The sequence below is a fragment of the Rhodnius prolixus genome, unplaced genomic scaffold (genome assembly GCF_049639745.1).
Source record: "Rhodnius prolixus isolate KJV_2025 unplaced genomic scaffold, Rpr scaffold_27, whole genome shotgun sequence".
NCBI classification, from domain to species: domain Eukaryota; kingdom Metazoa; phylum Arthropoda; class Insecta; order Hemiptera; family Reduviidae; genus Rhodnius; species Rhodnius prolixus.
In genome coordinates, this window is record NW_027411607.1 from 485102 (window position 1) to 511270 (window position 26169).

The following is a 26169-nucleotide window of genomic DNA, read 5'->3' on the forward strand; positions in this document are numbered from 1 at the left end:
ATGGAGTACTGTGGAGAGAACAGAGCGACTCGAATTGTCCTGCCCACATGCAATGACGATGGGTCTCCTCCAACTATATCTTTTACTAAAGTGCAAAATCAGATGAGGATTCCCATCGTCATCTACGCAGATTTTGAATCGGTTTTAAAAAAAATTCCCAGCGATGGCAATTCGAGTCGCACCTACACGACTCCCTATCAGAGTCACCTTCCAATGAGCTTCTGTGTTTATATTAAAGTTGCAGAAGACATACGCCACTGTCTTCCTGCCGATTTCCCTGCAGAACCCTACATTTATACAGGTGAAGATTCTGCAGAGAAATTCATGGCATACATAAAGGCAGTGGCCGAGAAGGTGGCTCTGGTATACTCCATAAAGAGGCCAATGCTACCCCTGACACCATCTCAGCTGGAAGACTTCCAACAGTCCCAAACCTGCTACCTTTGTCACAAATCCTTCTCTAGATCCAATCCTAAGGTGGCGGATTACGATCACATCAGTGGTATGTATCGTGGTCCTGCTCACAATTCCTGTAATATCCTAAACCGCACTCCTCGTTTCCTTCCCGTCTTCCTCCACAATCTGAACGGATATGACGCCCACTTTATTGTACGCCAGTTGGGGTATGACACAAGTCGCATTGACGTCATCCCCAACAGCGAAGAGAAATATATCTCTTTTAGCAAACAAATGGGCGCTCTAACCGTCAGATTTGTGGACTCCTTCCGCTTCTTGTCTTCCAGCTTAGATAGGTTGTCCAAGAATTTGCCCAAGAACAAATTTATAGATATGGGTAAATTCTTCCCCGCAGACAAGATGGATCTGGTCATAAGAAAAGGAGTGTATCCCTACGATTACACAGACTCGTTCGAGAAACTTAGGGAGACGGTTCTACCCCCTAAGGAGGCATTCTATAGCACCCTTAATGAATGCCATATCTCGGACGAAGACTATCAGCATGCTCAGTCAGTTTGGGAGGCCTTCGATATTAGAACCCTAGGGGGGTACAGCGAGCTCTACCTTAAGAAAGACGTAATGCTCTTATGTGACATCTTTGAAAATTTCAGAGATGTTTGCATAAGAGCATATTCGCTGGACCCTGCCTGGTATTTCACGGCCCCAGGACTGGCTTGGGATGCCATGCTGAAGTGTACAGGGATACAATTAGAACTCCTTACAGATTATGACCAGCTCCTAATGATTGAGCGGGGCATAAGGGGCGGCATTTGCCAATGCAGTCATCGCTATAGCAAAGCCGATAATAAATACTTCAACCCAGATCGCGACCCCCTTAAGGAATCGAAATACATTGCCTACCTAGATGCAAATAATTTGTACGGGTGGGCAATGTCAAATCCGCTTCCTTCTGGAGGTTTCGAGTGGGTAGAATATCCGGATACTCTAGACTGGGGCAATATGCTAGAAGATGGCCCCTTCGGGTATATTGTTGAAGCCGACATAGAGTATCCGAGCAAATTGCACGAACTGCACAACGATTTCCCCCTTCTCCCGGAGAATAGGGTGCCTCCGGGACAAGTTACCAAGAAACTGTTGGCTCCATTGTCCAACAGGGAGAAATACGTCAATTTGCAGCAAGCCATGGGCCTAGGTCTCCGGTCAGTACGCGTACATAGGGCGCTGCGATTCAGGCAGTCCCATTGGCTTCGTTCCTACATCGACCTCAACACTCACATGAGACAACAGGCGACGAACGACTTTGACAAAGACTTTTACAAACTTATGAACAACGCCGTTTTTGGAAAATTTATGGAAGACGTACGCAAACGGACGAAAATAGAACTGGTGACTGACCAAAGACGACTGAGAAAACTTATAGCAAAACCCACTTTTAAGGACCGGACAGTATATAGAGAAACTTTAGTGGCAGTGCATCTGGACTTTGAGCAGATCACGATGAACAAACCGATTTATGTTGGAATGTCCATACTTGATCTGTCCAAAGTCCGGATGTACGAGTTCCACTACAAAACTATGCTCAAAAGGTACGATACAGACAAACTTAAGTTAATGTATACAGATACAGATAGTCTTATTTATGAAGTTAAGACGGAAGACTTTTACAGTGACTTAACAACAATAATAAACGAACTGGACACTTCAGACTACCCTAACGGACATATACATTACAGCACAAAAAATAAAAAAGTGTTGGGGAAGTTCAAGGACGAGGCCAGCGGAGAGCCTGTAACTGAATTCGTGGGCCTCCGCGCCAAAATGTACGCTTTACGTATCCGGGGACAAGAGTTAAAACGGGCGAAAGGGATAAAAAAAGGCAGCTGTGGAAAAGAAAATAACTTTTAATATAATGTTCATTAGCAGCCTTAACAATATATTCTCTAGAGTAATTTTCTAAAGATTTCAAATCATCATGTAGCTAGTACTAAATCCAAATCGGCTAGTGTAATGGTGGGAAATGTTGTAACAAACTTATTATAATTATCACTCACTGAAATCACTTTCCATTGATCTGCCATTTTTTAATTAATAATAGAAGAATCTGCAGGAAGTGCTCAATGGAGTCAAAGCAAGTTGACTGACTGTGTCGTATTTGCAATAGTATTATTATATAGTCTTTTAAAACCGGTCCCTCTCTAAGTAGAGAATGTGTGGACTACACCGCTTCTACATATGATGAGTATTATATAAGTAGTTGATGTCTGCAGCAAGAGAAACTAACCGAGAGAGAGAGAGAGAGAGAGTTTGAGCATGTTCACGCATGCTAGCTGAGATTTTTCAGGTTATTCACCCATTTAAATATTTTATTTTTTTCATTCAAATCAACTATTATTTAGTTTTAACTAATATGGATGGGCGAGAGAGAGAGAGAGAGAGATGTACCTTAATAGCGTGGAGAGAAGAGAAAGATGCACCTTAAGAGGGTGGAAAGAAAAGAAAGATGCACCTTAAGAGTGTGGAGAGAAAAGAAAGATGCACCTTAAGAGTGTGGAGAGAAGGATAGAGTAGGAATAAACTGCACCCGCCACCCCTACTTCATCCAAGTCCGCCATCTTTACTGAGCCAAAAGCCTCCTTTTTACTCTACTGGTCGGAAACCATTCTGTTCCTCGCCTAATATTGAGTTGTATTCAATCCAGGTATTCAATCTGTTTCGCAATATTGAGGTAAACAACTTTGGAAGACTGTTCAATAATGCTATCCCCCTATAATTTCGAGGATCAGAGGCGTCGCCCTTCTTGTACAACAATTTCAAATCAATTTGAGCTCAAGTTTCTTCAAAATTTTATTTATCATTCGTTTGTTCCGGTGATTTCCCAAATTACATTATTTATGAGGCATTTGTATACGAGATATTCGCGTGTCAACTTAATATGAGTAAAATTGATATAATATTTTTTTTTTTTCTAAATTTATTTTTTTTTTTTTGGTAATGCCTTTGTCATCGTTTGTGCCGGTTATTCACCGATTTTCATCGTTTGTCCTGCATTATTAAGCGAGATATTCGCATGTCAATTTGTTATAGCTACTTTTTGTTATTAGTTTTTCCAAATTTCATTTTACTATTCGTTTGGGCTTAGTTTGTGCCAGCGATTCACCAACTTTCATCGTTAATGCCACTAAATTACTGATGTTATTAAAGAAAAACTGTTACTAACATACTGACACAAGCATCTCTACTCGTACGTCAACTAAAGTAGCTAACCAACAGCATACAACAGCGGCTGATGGGTTTGTATTTAGCCATAAATTCTTATCTATTACTGCAAATAATAGTATTTTTCGTTTACGTACCACTTTACAAATAAGTTCTTTATAAAATACCAAAAGATTTTTTCGTTTGTGCCGCGAAACCGGGCGAGATATTAGCGTGTAAGTTCATATGAAATAAACTGACATAACTTTTTATTGTTTGAACTTTTTTCAAAATTCACTGTTGCCAATCTCTTTGGCGTCTATTGTGCCAGTGATTTGTCAAATTTCATCGTTTGTGCCGCATTCTTAAACGAGATATTCGCGTGTTAACTTGATATGACAAAAAATTGATAAAACATTTTGTTTTTTGAGTTTCTTATTTTGTTTTTATTGCCAATTTCATTGGCCTCGTTTGTGCCGGTGATTCAACGATTTTCATCGTTTGTTCTGTATTGTTAAGCGAGATATTCTTATGTCAATTTGGTATAGTCACTTTTTGTTTTTCGTTTTTCCAAATTACATTTTACTATTCGATTTACCATTCGTTTGGGCTTCGTTCGTGTCGGCGATTCACCATACTTCATCGTATGTGCTGCAATATTAAGAATGATATTCGAATGTCAACTTGGTCTGACCACTTTTTATTTTTTAAATTTTTTGAACATTTCTGTATACCATTCGTTTGTGTCGGCCACTCAAGAAATTTAAAGGTTCGTGCCGCATTACTATGCGAGATATTCGCTTGTCAACTTATTTTGAGTAAAATTGATATGCCTCTTTGTTTTTGGAGCTTTATCAAAGTTTTTTTTTGCCAATCTTTTTAGCCTCGTTTCTGCCATTGATTCGCCAAATATCATCGTTTGTGCCTCATTCATAAGGGAGATATTCACATGTCAATTATGTTTTTTTTTATTTATCATTCGTTTGTTCCGGTGATTAGCCAAATTACATCGTTTATGCCGCATTAATATGCGAGATATTCGCGTGTCAACTTAATATGAGTAAAATTGATATTTTTTTTTTAGATTTTTCAATTTTTTTTTTTGCAGTCTTTGTCATCGTTTGTGCCGGTTATTCACCGATTTTCATCGTTTTTCTGCATTATTAAGCGACTTATTCTTAAGTCAATTTGGTATAGCCACTTTTTGTTTTTAGTTTTTCCAAATTTCATTTTACTATTCGTTTAGGGTTAGTTTGTGCCAGCGATTCACCAACTTTCATCGTTAATGCCTCTAAATTACAAATGTTATTAAAGAAAAACTGTTACTAACATACTGACACCAGCAACTCTACGTCAACTAAAGTAACTAAACAACAGCATACAGGAGCGGCTGATGGGTTTGTATTTAGCCATAAATTCTTATCTATTACAGCAAATAATAGTATTTTTCGTTTACCTACCACTTTACAAATAAGTACTTTATAAAATACCAAAAGTTTATTTCGTTTTTGTAGCGAAACCGGGCGAGATATTAGCGTGTAAGTTCTTATGAAATAAACTGAAATAACTTTTTATTGTTTGAACTTTTTTCAAAATTCACTGTTGCCAATCTCTTTGGCGTCTTTCGTGCCAGTAATTCGCCAAATATGATGGTTTGTGCCGCATTATTATGAAAGATATTCGCGTGTTAACTAATTAAAACTGTCCGGTAGGACAGTTGTATAGGGTTGATCGTCAAAAACTGCACGAAAAAGCGTAACGCTGAAAAACACCCAACTTTGGATTTTTTTTTCTCTTTTTCTATAAAAGATAAAATTCCCAAATTTTCTTTAAAATATAGTGTAAATCCTCCTTTATAACTGTAATTTTTTCTTAATAACATAGATTTATTAGTTTTCGAGAAAAACAATGTGAAAATTGCGCAAAAACAACATTTTCAAAAATTGTTGTTCTTGTTGTGGCTGTTGTTGTTGTTCTTGTTACCTTTTTTGTAAACTGCGTAGCGCCTAAACGCGCGAACCGATTTTCATGAATGAGGTGTCATTCAATTCAGAATTTTATGTAGATGTGCCTTTTGGGGATCTCGACGCTGTACATCGAATGAGAGAGGAGTAAGCCCTCTTTATGTAAGCCCCTTCCAAAATTATTATTACTAATTACTCTTTAAATCTTGGCCTGATTTTGATAAAATTTGGTAGGATGTTAGGGTTAAGGCTCCCCTTTGTAACAATAAAGCGACGGTCTGCTCTTACACTTGTTAAGGGGAAGTATAGCAATCGTTTCTAATTATCAACGCGTGAACCGATTTTCATAAATGAAGTGTCATATTATTCAAAATTTTATGTAGATTTGCATTTTGGAGGTCTCGACGCTGTGCATATTTGGGAGGGGAGTTCACCCAATGTATGTAAGGCCCCCTCTAATATTATTATTACTGATAACTCTGTAAATCTTAGCTCGAATTGATAAAATTTGGGAGGATGAAAGGATTAGGGCTCCCCTGCATAACAGTAAAGCGATGGTCTGCTCTTACATTATTATATTATATATGCGTTGTAGTTTTATTTTTTATATGTGACTAAACTAACTGACGGACTAAGTCCGCCAAGCCGGTCCCAAGCCCAGGTGAGAAAGGATGAGGGGTCCGTCGGAGTTACTTATGTTTCAGGATCTAAAGGCTAACTATACGCAGAGCCAGGAGAGGGAGGATATATTCATAAATGTTTATGCTGTGTAAATATGTTATTGTTTGCAACCCTCTATAAAACTATAAATAAATCTATCCAAAAGGTACAAAAATCTCCTTAACAAAAACTTACAGTTTAAAATGTTAAGTATAAGGGTTGATTAAACGCCAAAATGCACATAAATCAGCAAGTATCCAACATTTCATTCATACTTCATTAATATTTAAGTAATTTTACTGCTTAAACTTTTATAATATTTTTTAGAATTTATTAGATGTCGCAGACCCTTATGCTGGCCACTTCAATCATAATATTTTTTTATTATAATTATGATAAAATGAGTGATGAATTATTCTGAGTAGTCACATATACATGCATGTTAAAGTAGAAAAAAACAAAGTTAGAGTCGGCCACTTTTTAAATTTCAATCACGGAGGATTTAATACAATATTTCAGTCTTGAATTCGTCTTACCTGTAATTAACAGTTTGATTATTATAAATAACTAGATATTACAGTCAATCTACAGTGCTACTTGAACATATTGTAAAGTTTTTCTTGTCCTTTTACTAAGAAAGAACTTTACTTACACAACTAATGCCTGCCACTAGTTATTAAATAATATGTGGGTTTGATAAATAATAAAACTCGCTTAAGTTGTAAGTAATAACCTGATTTATTAACACATTACCTTTACTCACATTAACATTTACTAGCAACTAACGCTATTCATTACAGTTACCATTTACAACAGTCACAACAGTTTTCTGTTACTTACTCACTACGTAACGCCACAAAACTGTTCCCCGACTGACCACTGGTCCGCACTGCACCGAATTGCACTAGTCTCTGCTACACAAACAAAGCTCTACTCACTAACTGACTAACCGCCTGACTAGCTACCACTGAAGCACTCCACAACACTGACTCTCTCAAACTGTCACTTCCAAAATGTCTCTCCAAACCAACGTCTCTCCAAGACTCACTCAAAACTAACTGATTAAAATTGATTAACAACTCGTTAAGAACTCTAAAAACTCCTTAAAACTGACTTCTCCAGCTGTGTCTGCCTCCTTTTAACTGCGTGCCTCCCTCCAACTGGGATTGCCCTCCTCCAACTCTCTGAGCATAAGTTTCCACGCCCTCCTGACGTTCATTGGTTGGAGAAAACATACTGCCACCACCTCAGCTGGGGCCGCCCTCCTCCTACTTTCTCTCTCGCTCCTACCTGTCAATCACTGGCTGGGAAAACAAATATGCCACCACCCCAACTGAGGCCGTTCTCTTAGCTGGCTTTTACACAGGTCACTAACTCCTTGAACAATCTAGCCCTTTCCTTTCTAGTTCAGATAGAGACCGGCCCTTTTGTCTACACAGTAGTGGCCAGATACCGACTTTGGTCGCTTAACCCCTAGAACAATCTAGGCCTTTCTTCTCTGCCACAGGTAGATACCGCCCTTTTGTTAATGCAGTGGCGGCCTGTTACTGACATTGATCGCTCAACCCCTAGAACAATCTTGGCCTTTCTTCTATGCCCAGGTCAACTTCGTTACACTGCCCCCTCTTAGAACTGTTCGTCCCGAAAAGCAAAGATTGTTCTAGGGGTTGAGTGATCAATGTCAGTAACAGGCCGCCACTGCATTAACAAAAGGGCGGTTTCTACCTGTGGCAGAGAAGAAAGGCCTAGATTGTTCTAGGGGTTAAGCGACCAAAGTCGGTATCAGGCCACCACTGTGTAGACAAAAGGGCGGTATCTAATTGTGGCAGAGAAGAAAGGCCTAGATTGTTCTAGGGGTTAAGCGACCAAAGTCGGTATCTGGCCACCACTGTGTAGACAAAAGGGCCGGTCTCTATCTGAACTAGAAAGGAAAGGGCTAGATTGTTCAAGGAGTTAGTGACCTGTGTAAAAGCCAGCTAAAAGAAAGGCCTCAGTTGGGGTGGTGGCATATGTGTTTTCCCAGCCAGTGATTGACAGGTACGAGCGTGACAGAGAGTAGGAGGAGGGCGGCCCCAGCTGAGGTGGTGGCAGTATGTTTTCTCCAGCCAATGAACGTCAGGAGGGCGTGGAAACTTATGCTCAGAGAGTTGGAGGAGGGCAGTCCCAGTTGGAGGGAGGCACGCAGTTTAAAAGAGGCAGACACTGGAGAAGTTAGTTCGAGTGAATTGCCGGAAAGTTGTGGAGAACTGACGAGTGTTATATGCCCGTGAGTGCCAGGAAGCAGAACATGGATGAATTAATAGCACTGATAAAGGAGCTGGAGAAGTCAGTTTTAAGGAGTTATTAGAGTTCTTAACAAGTTATTAGAGTTGTTAATCAGTTTTAATCAGTTAGTTATGAGTGAGTCTTGGAGAGCCGTTGGTTTGGAGAGACACTTTGGAAGTGACAGTTTGAGAGAGTCAGTGTTGCGGAGTGCTTCAGTGGTAGCTAGTCCGGCGGTTAGTCAGTTAGTGAGTAGAGCTTTGTTTGTGTAGCAGAGACTAGTGTAATTCGGTGCAGTGCGGACCAGTGGTCAGTCGGGGAACAGTTTTGTGGCGTTACGTAGTGAGTAAGTAACAGAAAACTGTTGTGACTGTTGTAAATGGTAACTGTAATGAATAGCGTTAGTTGCTAGTAAATGTTAATGTGAGTAAAGGTAATGTGTTAATAAATCAGGTTATTACTTACAACTTTAGCGAGTTTTATTATTTATCAAACCCACATATTATTATTAACTAGTGGCTGGCATTAGTTGTGTAAGTAAAGTTCTTTCTTAGTAAAAGGACAAGAAAAACTTTACATTGGTGTCAGAATTGGGATACAGTAAAACCGCTAAACGAGTAAGTGTTGATTCGATTAGTTCGAGTGAATTGCCGGAAAGTTGTGGAGAACTGACGAGTGCCAGGAAGCAGAGCATTGATGAATTAATAGCACTGATAAAGGAAATGAAACAGGGTCAAGATGAGATGAACAAGCGCCTAGATGAAACAAACAAGGGCCAGGATAAGATGGTAGAAGGTCTGAAAAACATGAGAAAAGGCCAAATTGAGATGATAGAAGATTTGAAAAACTGGCGGTTCGAGATTAGAACAGGCAAAGATGAAATAAATGGAGAAATAAAAAGGGAAAACGAGATACCAGAAGAAAGGAAGGCCGAAACACACAACAAACAAGAAGAAGACGAAGGCAGCAAGGACGACGCAGGAATCAGGTCGGACACTGGAGGTAAATGTGACCAGATTAAAGGAGGACGTAGCCTTGTAGAAGTTCAAGAAGCTGCGTGGGCCAAAGAAAGAATAGAAAACTACAGCGGACAGGAAGAGCGAGACCGAGGTAAGAGAACCATTGTTCAACCAGGAGTGGAATGGGGCCCTGAAGCGACCAGGGAGGAACAACTCCAGGATGAGGACATTGGGTCATTGCTCGAATTTAAGGATGAAGCGGACAGGAATGAAGAGGAGAATCGAGTAATCCTGCCAGGATCGAGAAGGGAAGAGCAGCTATCGGAAATTCACGGAGGTATCACCGGGAGTCACTTTGGAGTGAAGAGGGCATGGGCCAAGCGGAGGCAGCGGTTCTCTTGGGTAGGCTACCAAGAAGATGGTGCAGACTGGGCTAGTCGGTGCACCGAGTTGGCAGCAAGGAAGGGACCCAGCCGCGAAACCCATGGTGCCCTGAGACAATACAAGGCAGGAGCTCCGCGCAAGAGGATAGCCAGCGATATGGCAGGACCTTCTCCTGAGTGCAGAAGAAGAATGCGCTGTAATCTGGTTGCAGTGGACTACTTCAGTAAGTGGACAGAGGCCCACGTCGTAGCAGATCAGGATGCGTCAACGGCAGCTGCAGCATCGGCGGCCTACCAGATCGTCGGCATCAGGAGAACACGGACGACGCCATTGGAGCGAATCAACAGGACCCTAGAAGGCCATCAGAGGTCTTTGGGGAATAAACATCAGGAGAATTGGGATGTACATACACCCCCTATAATGATGGCGTACCGTTCAACAGTTCCAGAGACCACAGAGCGAATGCTTGCAAGCATTGTGTTTGGCAGGGAGCGTCGACTACCAAGTGACATTTTATTTGACAGCCTAAAGACGGACGAATCGGACGGGGATACCTGTACTGCGGAACTTCGCCGTAAGTTGAGAGCTGTACGTGGAAAGGTACGCGACAGGAAAAGACTGGACAGTGACCGGACGAGGACGTTTTATGACTGGCAGGTCATCGGAAGAACGTTCCGGAGAGGCCAGAAAGTTTGGGCGTTTAAACGTGTCCGCAAAAAGGGAAAACCTCCTAAGATCCTTTAGGATCTTACACCACTGTCTCACTGCTCAACAACCTGGTGTTCGAGAATCAACGCACGCCCAGATCCAAGATGAAGGTGTTGGTACACTTGGACCGATTGCTGCCCTACATCACGAAGGAGACTTCTTTTCGGGACGAACAGTTCTAAGAAGGGGCAGTGTAACGAAGTTGACCTGGGCATAGAAGAAAGGCCAAGATTGTTCTAGGGGTTGAGCGATCAAAGTCAGTAACAGGCCGCCACTGCATTAACAAAAGGGCGGTATCTACCTGTGGCAGAGAAGAAAGGCCTAGATTGTTCTAGGGGTTAAGCGACCAAAGTCGGTATCTGGCCACTACTGTGTAGACAAAAGGGCCGGTCTCTATCTGAACTAGAAAGGAAAGGGCTAGATTGTTCAAGGAGTTAGTGACCTGTGTAAAAGCCAGCTAAGAGAACGGCCTCAGTTGGGGTGGTGGCATATGTGTTTTCGCAGCCAGTGATTGACAGGTAGGAGCGAGAGAGAAAGTAGGAGGAGGGCGGCCCCAGCTGAGGTGGTGGCAGTATGTTTTCTCCAACCAATGAACGTCAGGAGGGCGTGGAAACTTATGCTCAGAGAGTTGGAGGAGGGCAATCCCAGTTGGAGGGAGGCACGCAGTTAAAAGGAGGCAGACACAGCTGGAGAAGTCAGTTTTAAGGAGTTTTTAGAGTTCTTAACGAGTTGTTAATCAGTTTTAATCAGTTAGTTTTGAGTGAGTCTTGGAGAGACGTTGGTTTGGAGAGACATTTTGGAAGTGACAGTTTGAGAGAGTCAGTGTTGCGGAGTGCTTCAGTGGTAGCTAGTCAGGCGGTTAGTCAGTTAGTGAGTAGAGCTTTGTTTGTGTAGCAGAGACTAGTGCAATTCGGTGCAGTGCGGACCAGTGGTCAGTCGGGGAACAGTTTTGTGGCGTTACGTAGTGAGTAAGTAACAGAAAACTGTTGTGACTTGTAAATGGTAACTGTAATGAATAGCGTTAGTTGCTAGTAAATGTTAATGTGAGTAAAGGTAATGTGTTAATAAATCAGGTTATTACTTACAACTTAAGCGAGTTTTATTATTTATCAAACCCACATATTATTTAATAACTAGTGGCAGGCATTAGTTGTGTAAGTAAAGTTCTTTCTTAGTAAAAGGACAAGAAAAACTTTACAATATGTTCAAGTAGCACTGTAGATTGACTGTAATATCTAGTTATTTATAATAATCAAACTGTTAATTACAGGTAAGACGAATTCAAGACTGAAATATTGTATTAAATCCTCCGTGATTGAAATTTAAAAAGTGGCCGACTCTAACTTTGTTTTTTTCTACTTTAACATGCATGTATATGTGACTACTCAGAAAAATTCATCACTCATTTTATCATAATTATAATAAAAAAATATTATGAATGAAGTGGCCAGCATAAGGGTCTGCGACATCTAATAAATTCTAAAAAATATTATAAAAGTTTAAGCAGTAAAATTACTTAAATATTAATGAAGTATGAATGAAATGTTGGATACTTGCTGATTTATGTGCATTTTGGCGTTTAATCAACCCTTATACTTAACATTTTAAACTGTAAGTTTTTGTTAAGGAGATTTTTGTACCTTTTGGATAGATTTATTTATAGTTTTATAGAGGGTTGCAAACAATAGCATATTTACACAGCATAAACATTTATGAATATATCCTCCCTCTCCTGGCTCTGCGTATAGTTAGCCTTTAGATCCTGAAACATAAGTAACTCCGACGGACCCCTCATCCTTTCTCACCTGGGCTTGGGACCGGCTTGGCGGACTTAGTCCGTCAGTTAGTTTAGTCACATATAAAAAATAAAACTACAACGCATATATAATATAATAATGTAAGAGCAGACCATCGCTTTACTGTTATGCAGGGGAGCCCCAACCCTTTCATCCTCCCAAATTTTATCAATTCGAGCTAAGATTTACAGAGTTATCAGTAATAATAATATTAGAGGGGGCCTTACATACATTGGGTGAACTCCCCTCCCAAATATGCACAGCGTCGAGACCTCTAAAATGCAAATCTACGTAAAATTTTGAATAATATGACACTTCATTCATGAAAATCGGTTCACGCGTTGATAATTTGAAACGATTGCTATACTTCCCCTTAACAAGTGTAAGAGCAGACCGTCACTTTATTGTTACAAAGGGGAGCCTTAACCCTAACATCCTACCAAATTTTATCAAAATCAGGCCAAGATTTAAAGAGTAATTAGTAATAATAATTTTGGAAGGGGCCTTACATAAAGAGGGCTTACTCCTCTCTCATTCGATGTACGGCATCGAGACCCCCAAAAGGCACATCTACATAAAATTCTGAATTGAATGACACCTCATTCATGAAAATCGGTTCGCGCGTTTAGGCGCTACGCAGTTTACAAAAAAGGTAACAACAACAACAACAACAACAGCCACAACAAGAACAACAATTTTTGAAAATGTTGTTTTTGCGCAATTTTCACATTGTTTTTCTCGAAAACTAATAAATCTATGTTATTAAGAAAAAATTACAGTTATAAAGGAGGATTTGCACTATATTTTAAAGAAAATTTGGGAATTTTATCTTTTATAGAAAAAGAGAAAAAAAAATCCAAAGTTGGGTGTTTTTCAGCGTTACGCTTTTTCGTGTAGATTTTGATGATCAACCTTTATACAACTGTCCTACCGGACAGTTTTAATAAAGTTGATATAACTTTTTTTTAGTTTTTTTCTAAATTTATTTTTTTTTTGGCAATGTCTTTGTCATCGTTTGTGCCGGTTATTATTTTTTTTTAGAAATTTTTCGAAATTTTTTTTTGGCCATTAGTTTGGCCCCGTTTGTGCCAGTGATTCGCTAAATTTCAACGTATGTGCCGCAATATTGAGCGAGATATTCGCATGTCAATTTGGTCTGAGCACTTTTTATTTTTGAGTTACTTGAAGATTATTTTTTACCATTCGTTTGCGCCGGCCATTCACCAAATTTCATCGTTTGTGCCGCATTATTATGCGAGATATTCGCACGCCACTAGTTATTTTTGAGTTTTTTCAAGATTTCTTTTTGCCATTTGTTTGGGTTTCGTTCGTGCCGGCGTTTCACCATATTTCGTCGTATATGCTGCTTTATTAAGCGAGGTATTTGAATGTCAAGTTGGTCTGGCCACTTTTTATTTTTTAAATTTTTTGAACGTTTCTTTAAACCATTCATTTGTGCCGGCCACTCAAAAAATTTAAAGGTTCGTGCCGCATTAGTATGCGAGATATTTGCTTGACAACTTATTTTGAGTAAAATTGATATGCTGCTTTGTTTTTTGACCTTTTTCAAAGTTTTTTTGCCTATCTTTTTAGCGTCGTTTCTGCCAATGATTCGCCAAATATAATCGTTTTTGCCTCATTCGCGTGTCAACTTAATATGAGTAAAATTGATGATATTTTTTTTTTTAGTTTCTTCTAATTTTTTTTTTGGGGGGGAATGTCTTTGTCATCGTTTGTGCCGGTTATTCACCGATTTTCCTCGTTTTTCCTGCATTATTAAGCGAGATATTCGCATGTCAATTTGTTATAGCCACTTTTTGTTTTTAGTTTTTCCAAATTTCATTTTACTATACGTTTGGGCTTAGTTTGTGCCAACGATTCAGCAACTTTCATCGTTTATGCCTCTAAATTATGATGTTATTAAAGAATAACTATACTAACATACTGACACTAGCATCTCTACGTCAACTAAAGTAACTAACCTACAGCATACAACAGCGGCTGATGGGTTTGTATTTAGCCATAAATAAGATAGATAGATAAAAATACTGTATTTTATGTATTTACATATTACAGGGGGTTCTGTTTGTGTGTTAATTTCCATTAACAATCTGGTAGTGTTTAGTAAACAAATAAAATTAATTACTCAGTTACAAAAATAAATTATACATAAATAAAAAATATCTAATGACAAAAAAATTAAATAATAATTAATTAAATAAATAAGACAAATAATAATAAAATACTGAACTAAACTCACGACTTGACATGACAAAGTAAATAAAATAGAAATAAATAAAATAAAAATAAATAAATTAATTCCGACTAAACTTAAAATATTACCTTCATATTCGGACTGTATACATTGAAGAGGATTCAAAATTAATTTATCTTTTGAATTAGATTTAAACGGTAGTAATTAAAGCTCAATCAAAATTTTCAATTATTATCATTATTATTGTACTATTATTCGTTTATTATGAAAGATCTTAACTTGAGTACTTCTATATATATTGGTACACTCTGTTTAACTGTCGGATTGAGCAGATTGAGAGTATAGCAGTCAAAGTGTAATTATCTACACTAAACATATATTCAGATAAATGATGCTGTCTAAGAGATGAATATATTGGACAGACCAAGAGGATGTGTTCCAGACTCTCTTTACAGTTCAAATTACAGAGTGTACAGGTAGAGCTTGTCTCGATGTATCCATTTCTATTTCTTATTCTTAAAAATCTTCACTAGAAACTCTTAATTGACTAAGCACCCTGAGTTTGTCTATAGCACATGTATAGTGAATATATTCCTCTGGAATTCCTAACAAACTTATTTCTCTGTAAATGTGACTATAACCGGAATGTATAGCTCTCTCCACATCCAATGAGATCGCATGGTTAGTCCACTTCTCAATTAAATCAGGGATATTCTTTGTAATATACTCCACACTATCAGAGTGAATAATATCTGACTCCCCAATGATACTTAGCCACTGAGAAAGCTGTGTGAACCAGTTCCACTCATCTTTATTATACCCTGAATTATGTAGTTCTCTCAACCTGAGGAAACAAATTCTTGGCAGCCTATCTTCACTCATTTTCAATAACCTCAGCCAATGGTTCAGAGTTCTCTTAAGCACTTGCACACTCAAGGGAGGTCTACTAGATTCCAAACGCACTAAATAATCCGGAGTATTTTTAGCCCAACCCATCAGTTGCTTAAAAAATTTGACTTGCGTTCTTTCCACTACGTATAAATACCTAAATGCCCAAACTTCTGACCCATAAAGAAGGGAAGATGAAACTATGGCATCCAATAATTTTACTTTAGTCTCCCAAGAATTGGATTTACCCTTAGCTAAGATGCTTAATACTTTGCCCACCTGTGGCGTCGACTTGCTAACAAAGTGGTTTGCCGCGAATTTAAATTTAGAATTGAAAGTAAATGGGACACCTAGATATGTATATTTTTTAACAGTATCGAGATGCTTATCATTCCACATAATTTTTTTCAAGTTTTTTAATTTATTTGATTTAGAAAAAGGTATTATTTTAGTCTTTTCTAAATTAAGTGTGATAGAATTGTATGCACAGTATTTTTTTAATGTACTGATTTTTTTGATTGCATCAACCCAGGATTCTCCAAATATCAGTAAATCGTCAGCAAAAAGCAGCATCATTAATTCTTTCTTATTATTGATATTTAATCCGATATGACCATGTTTTACAAAGAAATCTACAATATCACTGATATAGAGTATGAAGAGGAGTGGACTAAACAATCGCCCTTTAAAACACCCTGACTAATTTCTATATAATCAGTGCTCTCACAGTTCTCCTCCAAGAAAAGACAAGCGCTATCGTACATATTTTTTATAATTCTTATTAATTTACCACTCAACCCAAAATTTTTCCTGATTCACACTATCGAACGCTTTTTTAAAATCAATAAATATTGCTAGAAGATAACTTTTTTTAAGTCTTGTATGTATGTTTATCATTGAATAGAGTGTATATAAGTGATCCAAACAACTCCTACCTCTTCTAAATCCAGCTTGTTCTTCAGGTAGCAAGTGGTTTGCTTCTGCCCAGTCATATATCCTTCTAGACACAAAATCAGTAAATAATTTACAAACCGTATTAATTAGAGCTATCCCTCTATAATTTTCTGGCTCCCGAATATCTCCTTTTTTATATAACATAGTCATTTTAATTTTTGACCATAATTTGGGAACTTATTCGCACTCTAATATAGTGTTGAACATATTTAATAAATAATGTTCCCACTCTGGAGGTAAATGCTTAAAGATTTCATTTGGAACTTTATCTGTACCTGGAGATTTACTATTTTTACAAAATTTTAATGCTACTTGCAGTTCAGCTAAATAAATATTCCGATCTAAGAAAGGGTCACTAACAGAATAAAATTCATTACATGTACTAATTCTATGGGGGTAGGTAGCCTTTAAAAAACCATTCCATGTGGCAATATTGATACAGTTTGTTTTTAATGACTTCACACTAAAATATTTGACAGTTTTCCAAAAATCCGAGCTATTTTTAACATTAGAAAATTTAGATATGTTTTGAATATAACTATTCTTCTTTTTAAATATTAAATTTTTATATGATTTCCTAGATAACAGGTAACCCTCCAATAAGTCGGAGTTGCTTGGATCGCGTTTGAATAATTTATATTTATTTTTTACAATTTTCTTTAGGTCATTAAGTTCTCCACTGAACCAAGGCTTATTAGAGTACTGAATCTGGCTGTCATTAGAGCGCCTCTTTATTAACATACCGCTGTTCATTGCAGCTTTATAAATTGCTACCAATAAATTATTATTTAAATCTTCAACATTTTGACTATTAAAATAAAGATTATTACAGCATAAACTATTCTGAAACAAATATAATTTGCTACTATTCCATTTGATAATTTCATTTTATTTATTTACTTTATATTGTTTAGACTGATTTAAAGTATTATTAAGGTTTATTGACACTAAACACAATAAATGATTTGAATGTAGAGATGAGTTTACCACAGAGAAATCAATAATAGAACTTAGAGTGTGCAAATTTGTCCAGACAAGATCAATTATACTACAACCACTTCGGCTGATGTATGTAAAGTTTCCAGGAGAATCAGATGGGCTCCTGCCGTTCGTTACAAACATTCCATATGATTCCATCATTTCAACCAGCAATTTACCTCGAGCGTTAACTTTCCCATCTGAGGCACATCTTTCGCCACATAAGGCAAGGCCTTCAAATAATTCCTCGTCAAAGGAGTTTAAATTGCCGATTCTAGAATTGAAGTCCCCACCAATTATTTTATAACAGCAATTAGGGTATTTAGTTTCTATATCAAAGAGAAGATGATCCACAGACTCAATGCAATAATCTGTATCGGCACTGGGAGGCAAATAAACATTACCCAAAATTACTACTTCTTTCCCTAATGAAAATTTTATAACAATATACAGATTAGAATTTTCAATGATTTCAACATCACTAATAGATTTCCTCACCAGTACCATCAAACCGCTGCTTGCGCGGCCTCTGGATTTTTCCCTCACAGCTCTGCTCATATATAAATTAAATTCGTTTAGATAATTAGGCAGATTCACCTCTGTGGACATGACCCATGTCTCAACTAGACATATTACATGATACTGACTAAACAAATATTGCTCATTGATATCTAAATTAAACAAATTCTGAAAACCATTTACATTCCAAAAACAAATTTTAAAATTTCCGTTATCACTATCACGCACATCACAACCTAGACAAACAGCACTATCTGAACACTTTCGTTGCTATGAGGTGTTGGAGCCATCCAGTTTCTCTTGCTTCTCCTCTAGTTTAGATTTCGTTCCAAATCGCCTAATAAAGGACTCTATGGAGTTGACCTTTCTCAAGGGCGAGCTTCTAGGTAGACCCTTCCTCTTATTTCTTCTTGGAGTGATGACATTAGAATTATCTTCCTTTGAACAAGTAGCCGCTTGCACTAAATCTACTGCAATATTTTGTTCGTTTTTATTCTTGTTCCCAGAGGAAGTATCATTGCCCAGTTCCTCAGGTTCCCTAGTTTCTTTGCATATTTTGTTATCTGGGTGATCACTTCCCTCCTGTAACAACTTTCCTTCTTTCATCTGAATATCATTCCTTAATTTTTCCACTTCTGCAATTTCTTCTGCTCCTTTATTAATTCTAAATAAATTTTCACATTTGTCCAGAGAAATTTGATGCCCATTATATATTAGTTTATCTTTTCTCAAAATTGCCATATGATTTTCTTGCCGAGTTTTTATCAGATAAGGAATTAATTTTTTCCTTCTTTCTCTAACATCAGCTAAATAATCATCTGAGATTCTTATGTTAGACTCCTTAAGATTCCTGGAGGCTCTTAAAATTTCAATTTACTGCCAAAAACATTGAAATTTAATTAAAATAGGTCTATTCCCTTTCATTTTTCCCAATCGAAAGGCTGAATCGATATCTCGTGGTTCTAGTAAAATATTAATTTTTGATGAAAACACTTCTATAACTGCTTTAATCAGGTCTGAAATAGTTTCATCTGGCGATTCAAATATATTGTAAAGTTTTTCTAAAAAAAAAAACTTTACTTACACAACTAGTGCCTGCCACTAGTTATTAAATATGTGGGTTTGATTAAATAATAAAACTCGCTAAAGTTGTAAGTAATAACCTGATTTATTCACACATTAACATTAACTAACATTAACATTTACTAGCAACTAACGCTATTCATTACAGTCACCATTTACAACAGTCACAACAGTTTACTGTTACTTATTCACTTCGTAACGCCACAAAACTGTTCCCCGACTGACCACTGGTCCGCACTGCACCGAATTGCACTAGTCTCAGCTACACTAACACAGCTCTACTCATCAACTGACTAATTGCCCAACTAGCTACCACTGAAGCACTCCGCAGCACTGACTCTCCAAGACTAACTCATAAACTTGACTAATAACTATAAACTCTAATAACTCCTTAAAACTTGCTTGAAACTCGATTAACACTATGATTGAAACTTAATTGAAAACTCAATTGAAAACTTAATTGAAAACTTAATTGATAACTGACTTCTCCAGCTGTGTCGGCCTCCTTTTAACTGCGTGCCTCCCTCCAACTGGGACTGCCCTCCTCCAACTCTCTGAGCATAAGTTTCCACGCCCTCCTGATGTTCATTGGCTGGAGAAAACATACTGCCACCACCTCAGCTGTGAGCCGCCTCCTCCCATTCTCCGTCTCTCTCCAACTCCGTCTGTCTCCCTCTCACCTGTCAATCACAGGCTGGGAAACACATATGCCACCACCCCAACTGAGGCCTTTCTCTTAGCTGGCTTTTACACAGGTCACTAACTCCTTGAACAATCTAGCCCTTTCCTTTCTAGTTCAATAAAGACCGGCCCTTTTGTCTACACAGTGGTGGCCTGTTACCGGCTTTAGTCGCTTAACCCCTAGAACAATCTAGGCCTTTCTTTTCTGCCAAAAGTAGATACCGCCCCTTTTGTTTATGCAGTGGCGGCCTGTTACTGACTTTGGTCGTTCAACCTCTAGAACAATCTAGGCCTTTCTTCTCCGCCCAGGTCAACTTCGTTACACTGCTCCCCTCTTAGAACTGTTCGTCCCGAACAGAAGTCTCCTTCGTGATGTAGGGCAGCAATCGGTCCAAGTGTACCACCTTCATCTTGGATCTGGGCGTGCGTTGAATCCGTTACACCAGGTCGTTGAGCCGTGAGACAGTGGTGTAAGATCCTACCCAGCAACTTAGGAGGTTTTCCCTTTTTGCGGACACGCTTGTACGACCAAACTTTCCCACCTCTCTGGAACGTTCTTCCGATGGCCTGCCTGCCATACAAAGTCCTCGTCCGGCCACCCTCCTGTTTCATTCTATCGTGTACCTGTCTACGTGCGGCTCTCCACTTATGGCAAAGGTCCGCAGCACAGCTATCCACGTCCACTTCGTCCGTTCCTAGGCTGCCAATTAAAACGTCACTGGGTCGTCGAAACTCCCAGCCAAACACAATGCTTGCAAGCATTCGCTCTGTGGTCTCTGGAACTGCTGATCGGTTCGCCATCTTTAGGGGAGGCGTATGTTCATCCCAGTCCCCCGGATGTTCATTCCCCAAAGACCTCTGATGGCCTTCTAGGGTCCTGATGCTTCGCTCTACCATGCCGTCAGAGTGAGGGTGTAGCGGCGTCGTCCTTGTCCTCCTGACGCCGAGGATCTGGTAGACCGTCGATGCTGCAGCTGCCGTTGACGCGTCCTGATCTGCTACGCCGTGGGCCCCTGCCCACTTACTGAAGTGGTCCCTCGTAAACAGGTTACAGCGCATTCTTCGTCTGTAATCAGGAGAAGGTCCTGCCATATCAATGGCTATCCTCTTGCACGGAACTCCAACCTTGTATTGCCTCAGGGCACCATGGGTTTCGCGGCTGGGTCCCTTCCTTGCTACCCACTCGGTGCACCGACTAGCCCAGTCTGCACCATCTTCCTGGTAGCCTACCCAAGAGAACCGCTGCTTCCGCTTGGCCCATGCCCTCTTCACTCCAAAGTGACTCCCGGCGATACCTCCGTGAATTTCCGCTGATAGCTCCTCTTCCTTTCTCGATGCTAGCAGGATTACCCGTTTCCCCTCTTCTTTGCTGTCCACCCTTTTCCGGGCTGGTTCTTCCTGACATTTGAGCACAGACACAATGTTCTCACCCTGGAGTTGTTCCTCCCTGGTCGCTTCAGTGCTACATTCCACTCCTGGTTTAACAATAGTTCCCTTACCTTGGTCTTGCTCTTCCTGTCCGTTGCAGTTTTCAATTCTTTCTTCTTCCCACGCAGCTTTCTGAACTTCTACATGGCTACGTCCTCGTTTAAACTGGTCACCTTCTAAGTCTGACCTGCTATCTGCATCATCCTTACTTCCTTCATGTTCCTCTTGTACGTTCTTTGCTTCTTGGCCCTTGTTTGATCCGGCCTTTATTCCTTCAGGTATGTCGTTTACTTCTCTTTTTATTTCACCTTTTATTCCGTCATGGCCTGTTTTCATCTCGTTCCGCCAGTTTCTCATATCTTCTCTCATTTCGTCTTTCCACTTCCTATGATCTTCTTTTATCTCCTTCATCATTGCTATTAACTCTTCCATGCTGGGCTTCTTAGTACTCACGGGCATACAACACTCGTCGGTTTTCTAGAACTTCCAGCAATTTACCCGATCTAATAAAATCAACACTTACTCGTCTAGCAGTTTTACTATATCCCACTTCTGACACCAATGTAAAGTTTTTCTAAAAAAAAAAACTTTACTTACACAACTAGTGCCTGCCACTAGTTATTAAATATGTGGGTTTGATTAAATAATAAAACTCGCTAAAGTTGTAAGTAATAACCTGATTTATTCACACATTAACATTAACTAACATTAACATTTACTAGCAACTAACGCTATTCATTACAGTCACCATTTACAACAGTCACAACAGTTTACTGTTACTTATTCACTTCGTAACGCCACAAAACTGTTCCCCGACTGACCACTGGTCCGCACTGCACCGAATTGCACTAGTCTCAGCTACACTAACACAGCTCTACTCATCAACTGACTAATTGCCCAACTAGCTACCACTGAAGCACTCCGCAGCACTGACTCTCCAAGACTAACTCATAAACTTGACTAATAACTATAAACTCTAATAACTCCTTAAAACTTGCTTGAAACTCGATTAACACTATGATTGAAACTTAATTGAAAACTCAATTGAAAACTTAATTGAAAACTCAATTGAAAACTTAATTGATAACTGACTTCTCCAGCTGTGTCGGCCTCCTTTTAACTGCGTGCCTCCCTCCAACTGGGACTGCCCTCCTCCAACTCTCTGAGCATAAGTTTCCACGCCCTCCTGATGTTCATTGGCTGGAGAAAACATACTGCCACCACCTCAGCTGTGAGCCGCCTCCTCCCATTCTCCGTCTCTCTCCAACTCCGTCTGTCTCCCTCTCACCTGTCAATCACAGGCTGGGAAACACATATGCCACCACCCCAACTGAGGCCTTTCTCTTAGCTGGCTTTTACACAGGTCACTAACTCCTTGAACAATCTAGCCCTTTCCTTTCTAGTTCAATAAAGACCGGCCCTTTTGTCTACACAGTGGTGGCCTGTTACCGGCTTTAGTCGCTTAACCCCTAGAACAATCTAGGCCTTTCTTTTCTGCCAAAAGTAGATACCGCCCCTTTTGTTTATGCAGTGGCGGCCTGTTACTGACTTTGGTCGTTCAACCTCTAGAACAATCTAGGCCTTTCTTCTCCGCCCAGGTCAACTTCGTTACAATATTAAACATAATCAAATTATTCTTTCTATAAAAATCATTGAATTTTTTATTAGATTGCTCAAATTCGTCAATTGCTTTAATTATATCTACATTGGCGCATTCAAGAGCAGAGATTCTTTTCTTCGAATATTCTAACTGTTCTTTATAAAATTTAAATTGCTCGTTATTTTGACGAATCTCACCCTGAAGGCCTTTAATTAAATTGGCAATATCATTCAGTGTCAATGGGGAAGACATATCTGATAAAAATATTAAATGGTGATAAAAATATTAAATTAATTTTAATAGGAGCCGCCTATATCATTTATTATTATCAGCTGTTAAATGTTCATATCCCAGTGTGTATCAATAATAATCAAAAAGTTACTTACAAAAGAGTTTGTAAATGTTTATGTTCCAATGTACATTCCGTTAGACAGAGATAGTAAAGTGCACAGTATCTTAGCTTCCCCCATCACTGACTATGTAGACACTATTATTGAGTAATTTTAAAGTTAATGTAAAAATGTTTTCATTAATAGCTCGTAACCACTCGGTAAATATTTTTTAAAATTTGACAGAATTTGCAGAAGATATTAAACTATTGTTCTGCCAAAATATTCTCATTGAAGTGACCTACAACAAATAGAAAAATTAAAAAAGCAAGACACGATGTGAACACTGAAAAATATTCGAAAGAGGGCTAAATGAAATGTCCAAGGCGAGGACGAAATGTGGGAGAGCAGTTTAGTCTAATTATGTTGTATTGAAAGGAGGGGAAATAAAATGTGGTGGACGCCACAGCCACCCAAAATACCTTCGCCAAAGCCTTACAAAAAATAACAATTATTTATTGATAATACAATACCAATTGGCTAGACAACATGCAATTGACAACTACACAGTTTATCCTTCCTGACGGAGGGAATGTTAATGCGAACAACTTTAGAATTTTCTTGCCTGGCGACAAGGGAAATCTCTCCACATGGGAGTACAAATAGGTACGTACAATGTTTTTCACTTACAGAATTAAGGCCTTTACAATTGAGGGGGCAATTATATGCCAACACAACATAAATGACAATAATGTCAGAAAGGGAGTTATTCTCCACTGATACTTGTATTAATATATTAACTCCAGGCAGACTACGCTGGTTAGACCAAAAACACATTGACAATTTGTAGAAAACAAAACAAACTTGGCGCAATGACGCTAGACAAAGAATTACACTTGACCAGAACGACACTTCTCACTTCCTTGTGAAGTCAGGGACAACTGCCTGAGCTTGGTCATGTACGCAGTCCCTTTCTCCTTCCAGACCTCCAATGCAGCCAACTCTCCACTGCATCAACCTAAATTTCCCACAAGGGGGGCCGCACCGCCTTGCGAGGATCCAACATCCTCCCCCGCAGTGGACTCGCCAGAGTCCCACTTACTGATTTGGGAGAGGGCCCAGCTTCCTGACAGGGCGGCTGATAACTCCGGACGCCGTCTTCACCTCGGCCACCCTGGCCACGTTATCTCGGCCATAATGCAGTTTGGTGATCCGGCCTAAGGACCACTGCAACGGAGGAAGGTTGTCGTCCATAATGGCCACCACTTGTCCTTCTGCCGCTGGGAAGGACGGTGAATGCCACTTGAGCATGGCTTGCTGCTCAAGGAGGTACTCCTTGTGCCACCTCTTCCAGAACTGGTTGACTGTAAATTGTGCCATGGTCCACTTGGAGCGAAGCGCTGTGCGGGGAGTTAATGAACCGTCGGTAGGAAGGGCAGTCATTGGCCGCATAATAAGAAAGTGACCTGGCGTCAGCACTTGTAAATCATCTGGCGAAGATGAAACGGTTGTGAGTGGCCGGGAATTTAAGATGGCCTCCACTTGGCAGATAATTGTGAGTAAACACTCCATGGTTGGTTCTTGTAGGCCCAGGGTCACCTTTAGCAAGCGCTTTGTAGACTTGACAGCGGCCTCCCATAAGCCTACAAAGTGTGGCGCTCTAGGTGGTATGAAATGCCATTCCACACCTCTCCTGCCGGACTCTCTTAATATGGCCTCCTGTGTCTGACTATCATTCAGCAGGGCAGATATCTCCTTAAGTTTTCTGGTCGCACCTACGAAATTTGTGCCATTGTCTGACCATATATGGCTGGGCACGCCGCGCCTAGCGATGAAACGATTCAAGGCAGCCAGAAAAGCCTGAGTAGTGAGGTCGGTAACCAATTCTAAATGAATGGCCTTGGTCGAAAAACAGATGAAGATGGCGAGGTAGCATTGGAGGACCTTGGCGGAACGTAGTGACGCAATTTTCACACTGAAGGGGTCTGCGTAGTCAATGCCCGTAGTCGTGAAGGGTGGTGAAGCACTGGCTCTTCCTTCAGGCAGTTGCCCCATGATGGGGTTGAAAGGTGATGGTTTAATGCTAAAACATTTATTACAAGATGACAACTGCCGTCGAACCACATTTTTTCCATTAGTAATCCAGTATCGGTTTCGAAGAAAAGCGTGGGTGGCAGTAGGGCCTACATGAAGATTGGAGATGTGGGCTACCTGTATAATCAAGGAAGTAAGGGGGTGTTGCGAGGGCAACAAGGCAGGGTGCTTCTGCGATTCAGGGATGTCGGGCAGTCTTAATCTCCCTCCAACTCCCAACACGCCATCAGGGTGCAAAAATAAGCCTAAGGTTTTGACTAGGCGCAGTCTAGGCCGGGGGGACTGAGCGTCTTCAATTTCCTCAGTAAGCGAGTGCTGCTGGGCTCGGACAATTAGAACTCGCAGGGCTTCACTGCGTTCCTTTACATTCAATGGACCTGACATCCGATATACTGGATTTCTAGTATTGTGTGCAAATCGCAGGCACCAGGCCACTACATTCTGCAGCGTATACAGCTTGGAAAATTTAGCCTCCAATTCCTCAGGGCAGGACATTACACTTGACACATTAAGGGCCTGGGGTTATAAGTCAATTTGCTTTCCTTGGCAAAAGCTTTAGTCATTAAGTTGATCTCACTGCCTGAATCCAGCAGGGCACGAGCGCGATACCACTGGCCATCCCCTCCAAGAAGATGCATCAGGGCAGTGGGGGAGACTGACATGTCTGATGGGAAGGACTTAACAATTGATTTCCGTAAGGATTTCTTCGCATGACATAGACGACAGTATCTGCGACGGCAGAAGACGAAATTGGACAATGAAGGGGTATCGCGCCTGCCAAGAACCTATAGTTCTGGCTGTGGGGATGGTGCTGGGTGGCGGCCAAAATAAATGATAGGAAGTACGGGGGGCAGACTATCTGAGGAGGATGATGACGTAGGGCGAGACTCAGAGTCCCTAGCTTGGCCTAAAGACAAGTGAGATTCGGAAGAGCTGGGGGGAAGAAGGGAACGCCGAGGAAACGGGGGAGGAGAATCAGGGAGGCCCGGGGAAGGCGCCCTTTTCATTAGAACTCTAGATTTTGGGGGCCGATGGGTCTGCAGGGACTTTAGTGG

The 26169-nt window shown here is 40.0% G+C and overlaps 2 protein-coding genes across 2 annotated transcripts; one reads left to right on the plus strand and one right to left on the minus strand.

Moving 5' to 3' along the window:
* On the plus strand, nucleotides 1-2322 carry LOC141455138 (uncharacterized). Its single transcript, XM_074129995.1, has one exon. It carries the CDS (start codon nucleotides 1-3, stop codon nucleotides 2320-2322), a length of 2322 nt encoding a protein of 773 aa, XP_073986096.1.
* A 21796-nt stretch (nucleotides 2323-24118) lies between these two features.
* LOC141455139 (uncharacterized) lies at nucleotides 24119-25609 on the minus strand. Its single transcript, XM_074129996.1, has one exon. The coding sequence runs from the start codon at nucleotides 25607-25609 to the stop codon at nucleotides 24119-24121; it is 1491 nt and encodes a 496-aa protein (XP_073986097.1).
* Between the last annotated feature and the right edge of the window lie 560 nt (nucleotides 25610-26169).

What these genes read in the sequence shown, in the direction of transcription:
- LOC141455138 (XM_074129995.1), top strand. Translation starts at nt 1, where the DNA reads ATGGAGTACTGTGGAGAGAACAGAGCGACTCGAATTGTCCTGCCCACA.
- LOC141455139 (XM_074129996.1), bottom strand. Translation starts at nt 25,609, where the DNA reads ATGTCCTGCCCTGAGGAATTGGAGGCTAAATTTTCCAAGCTGTATACG.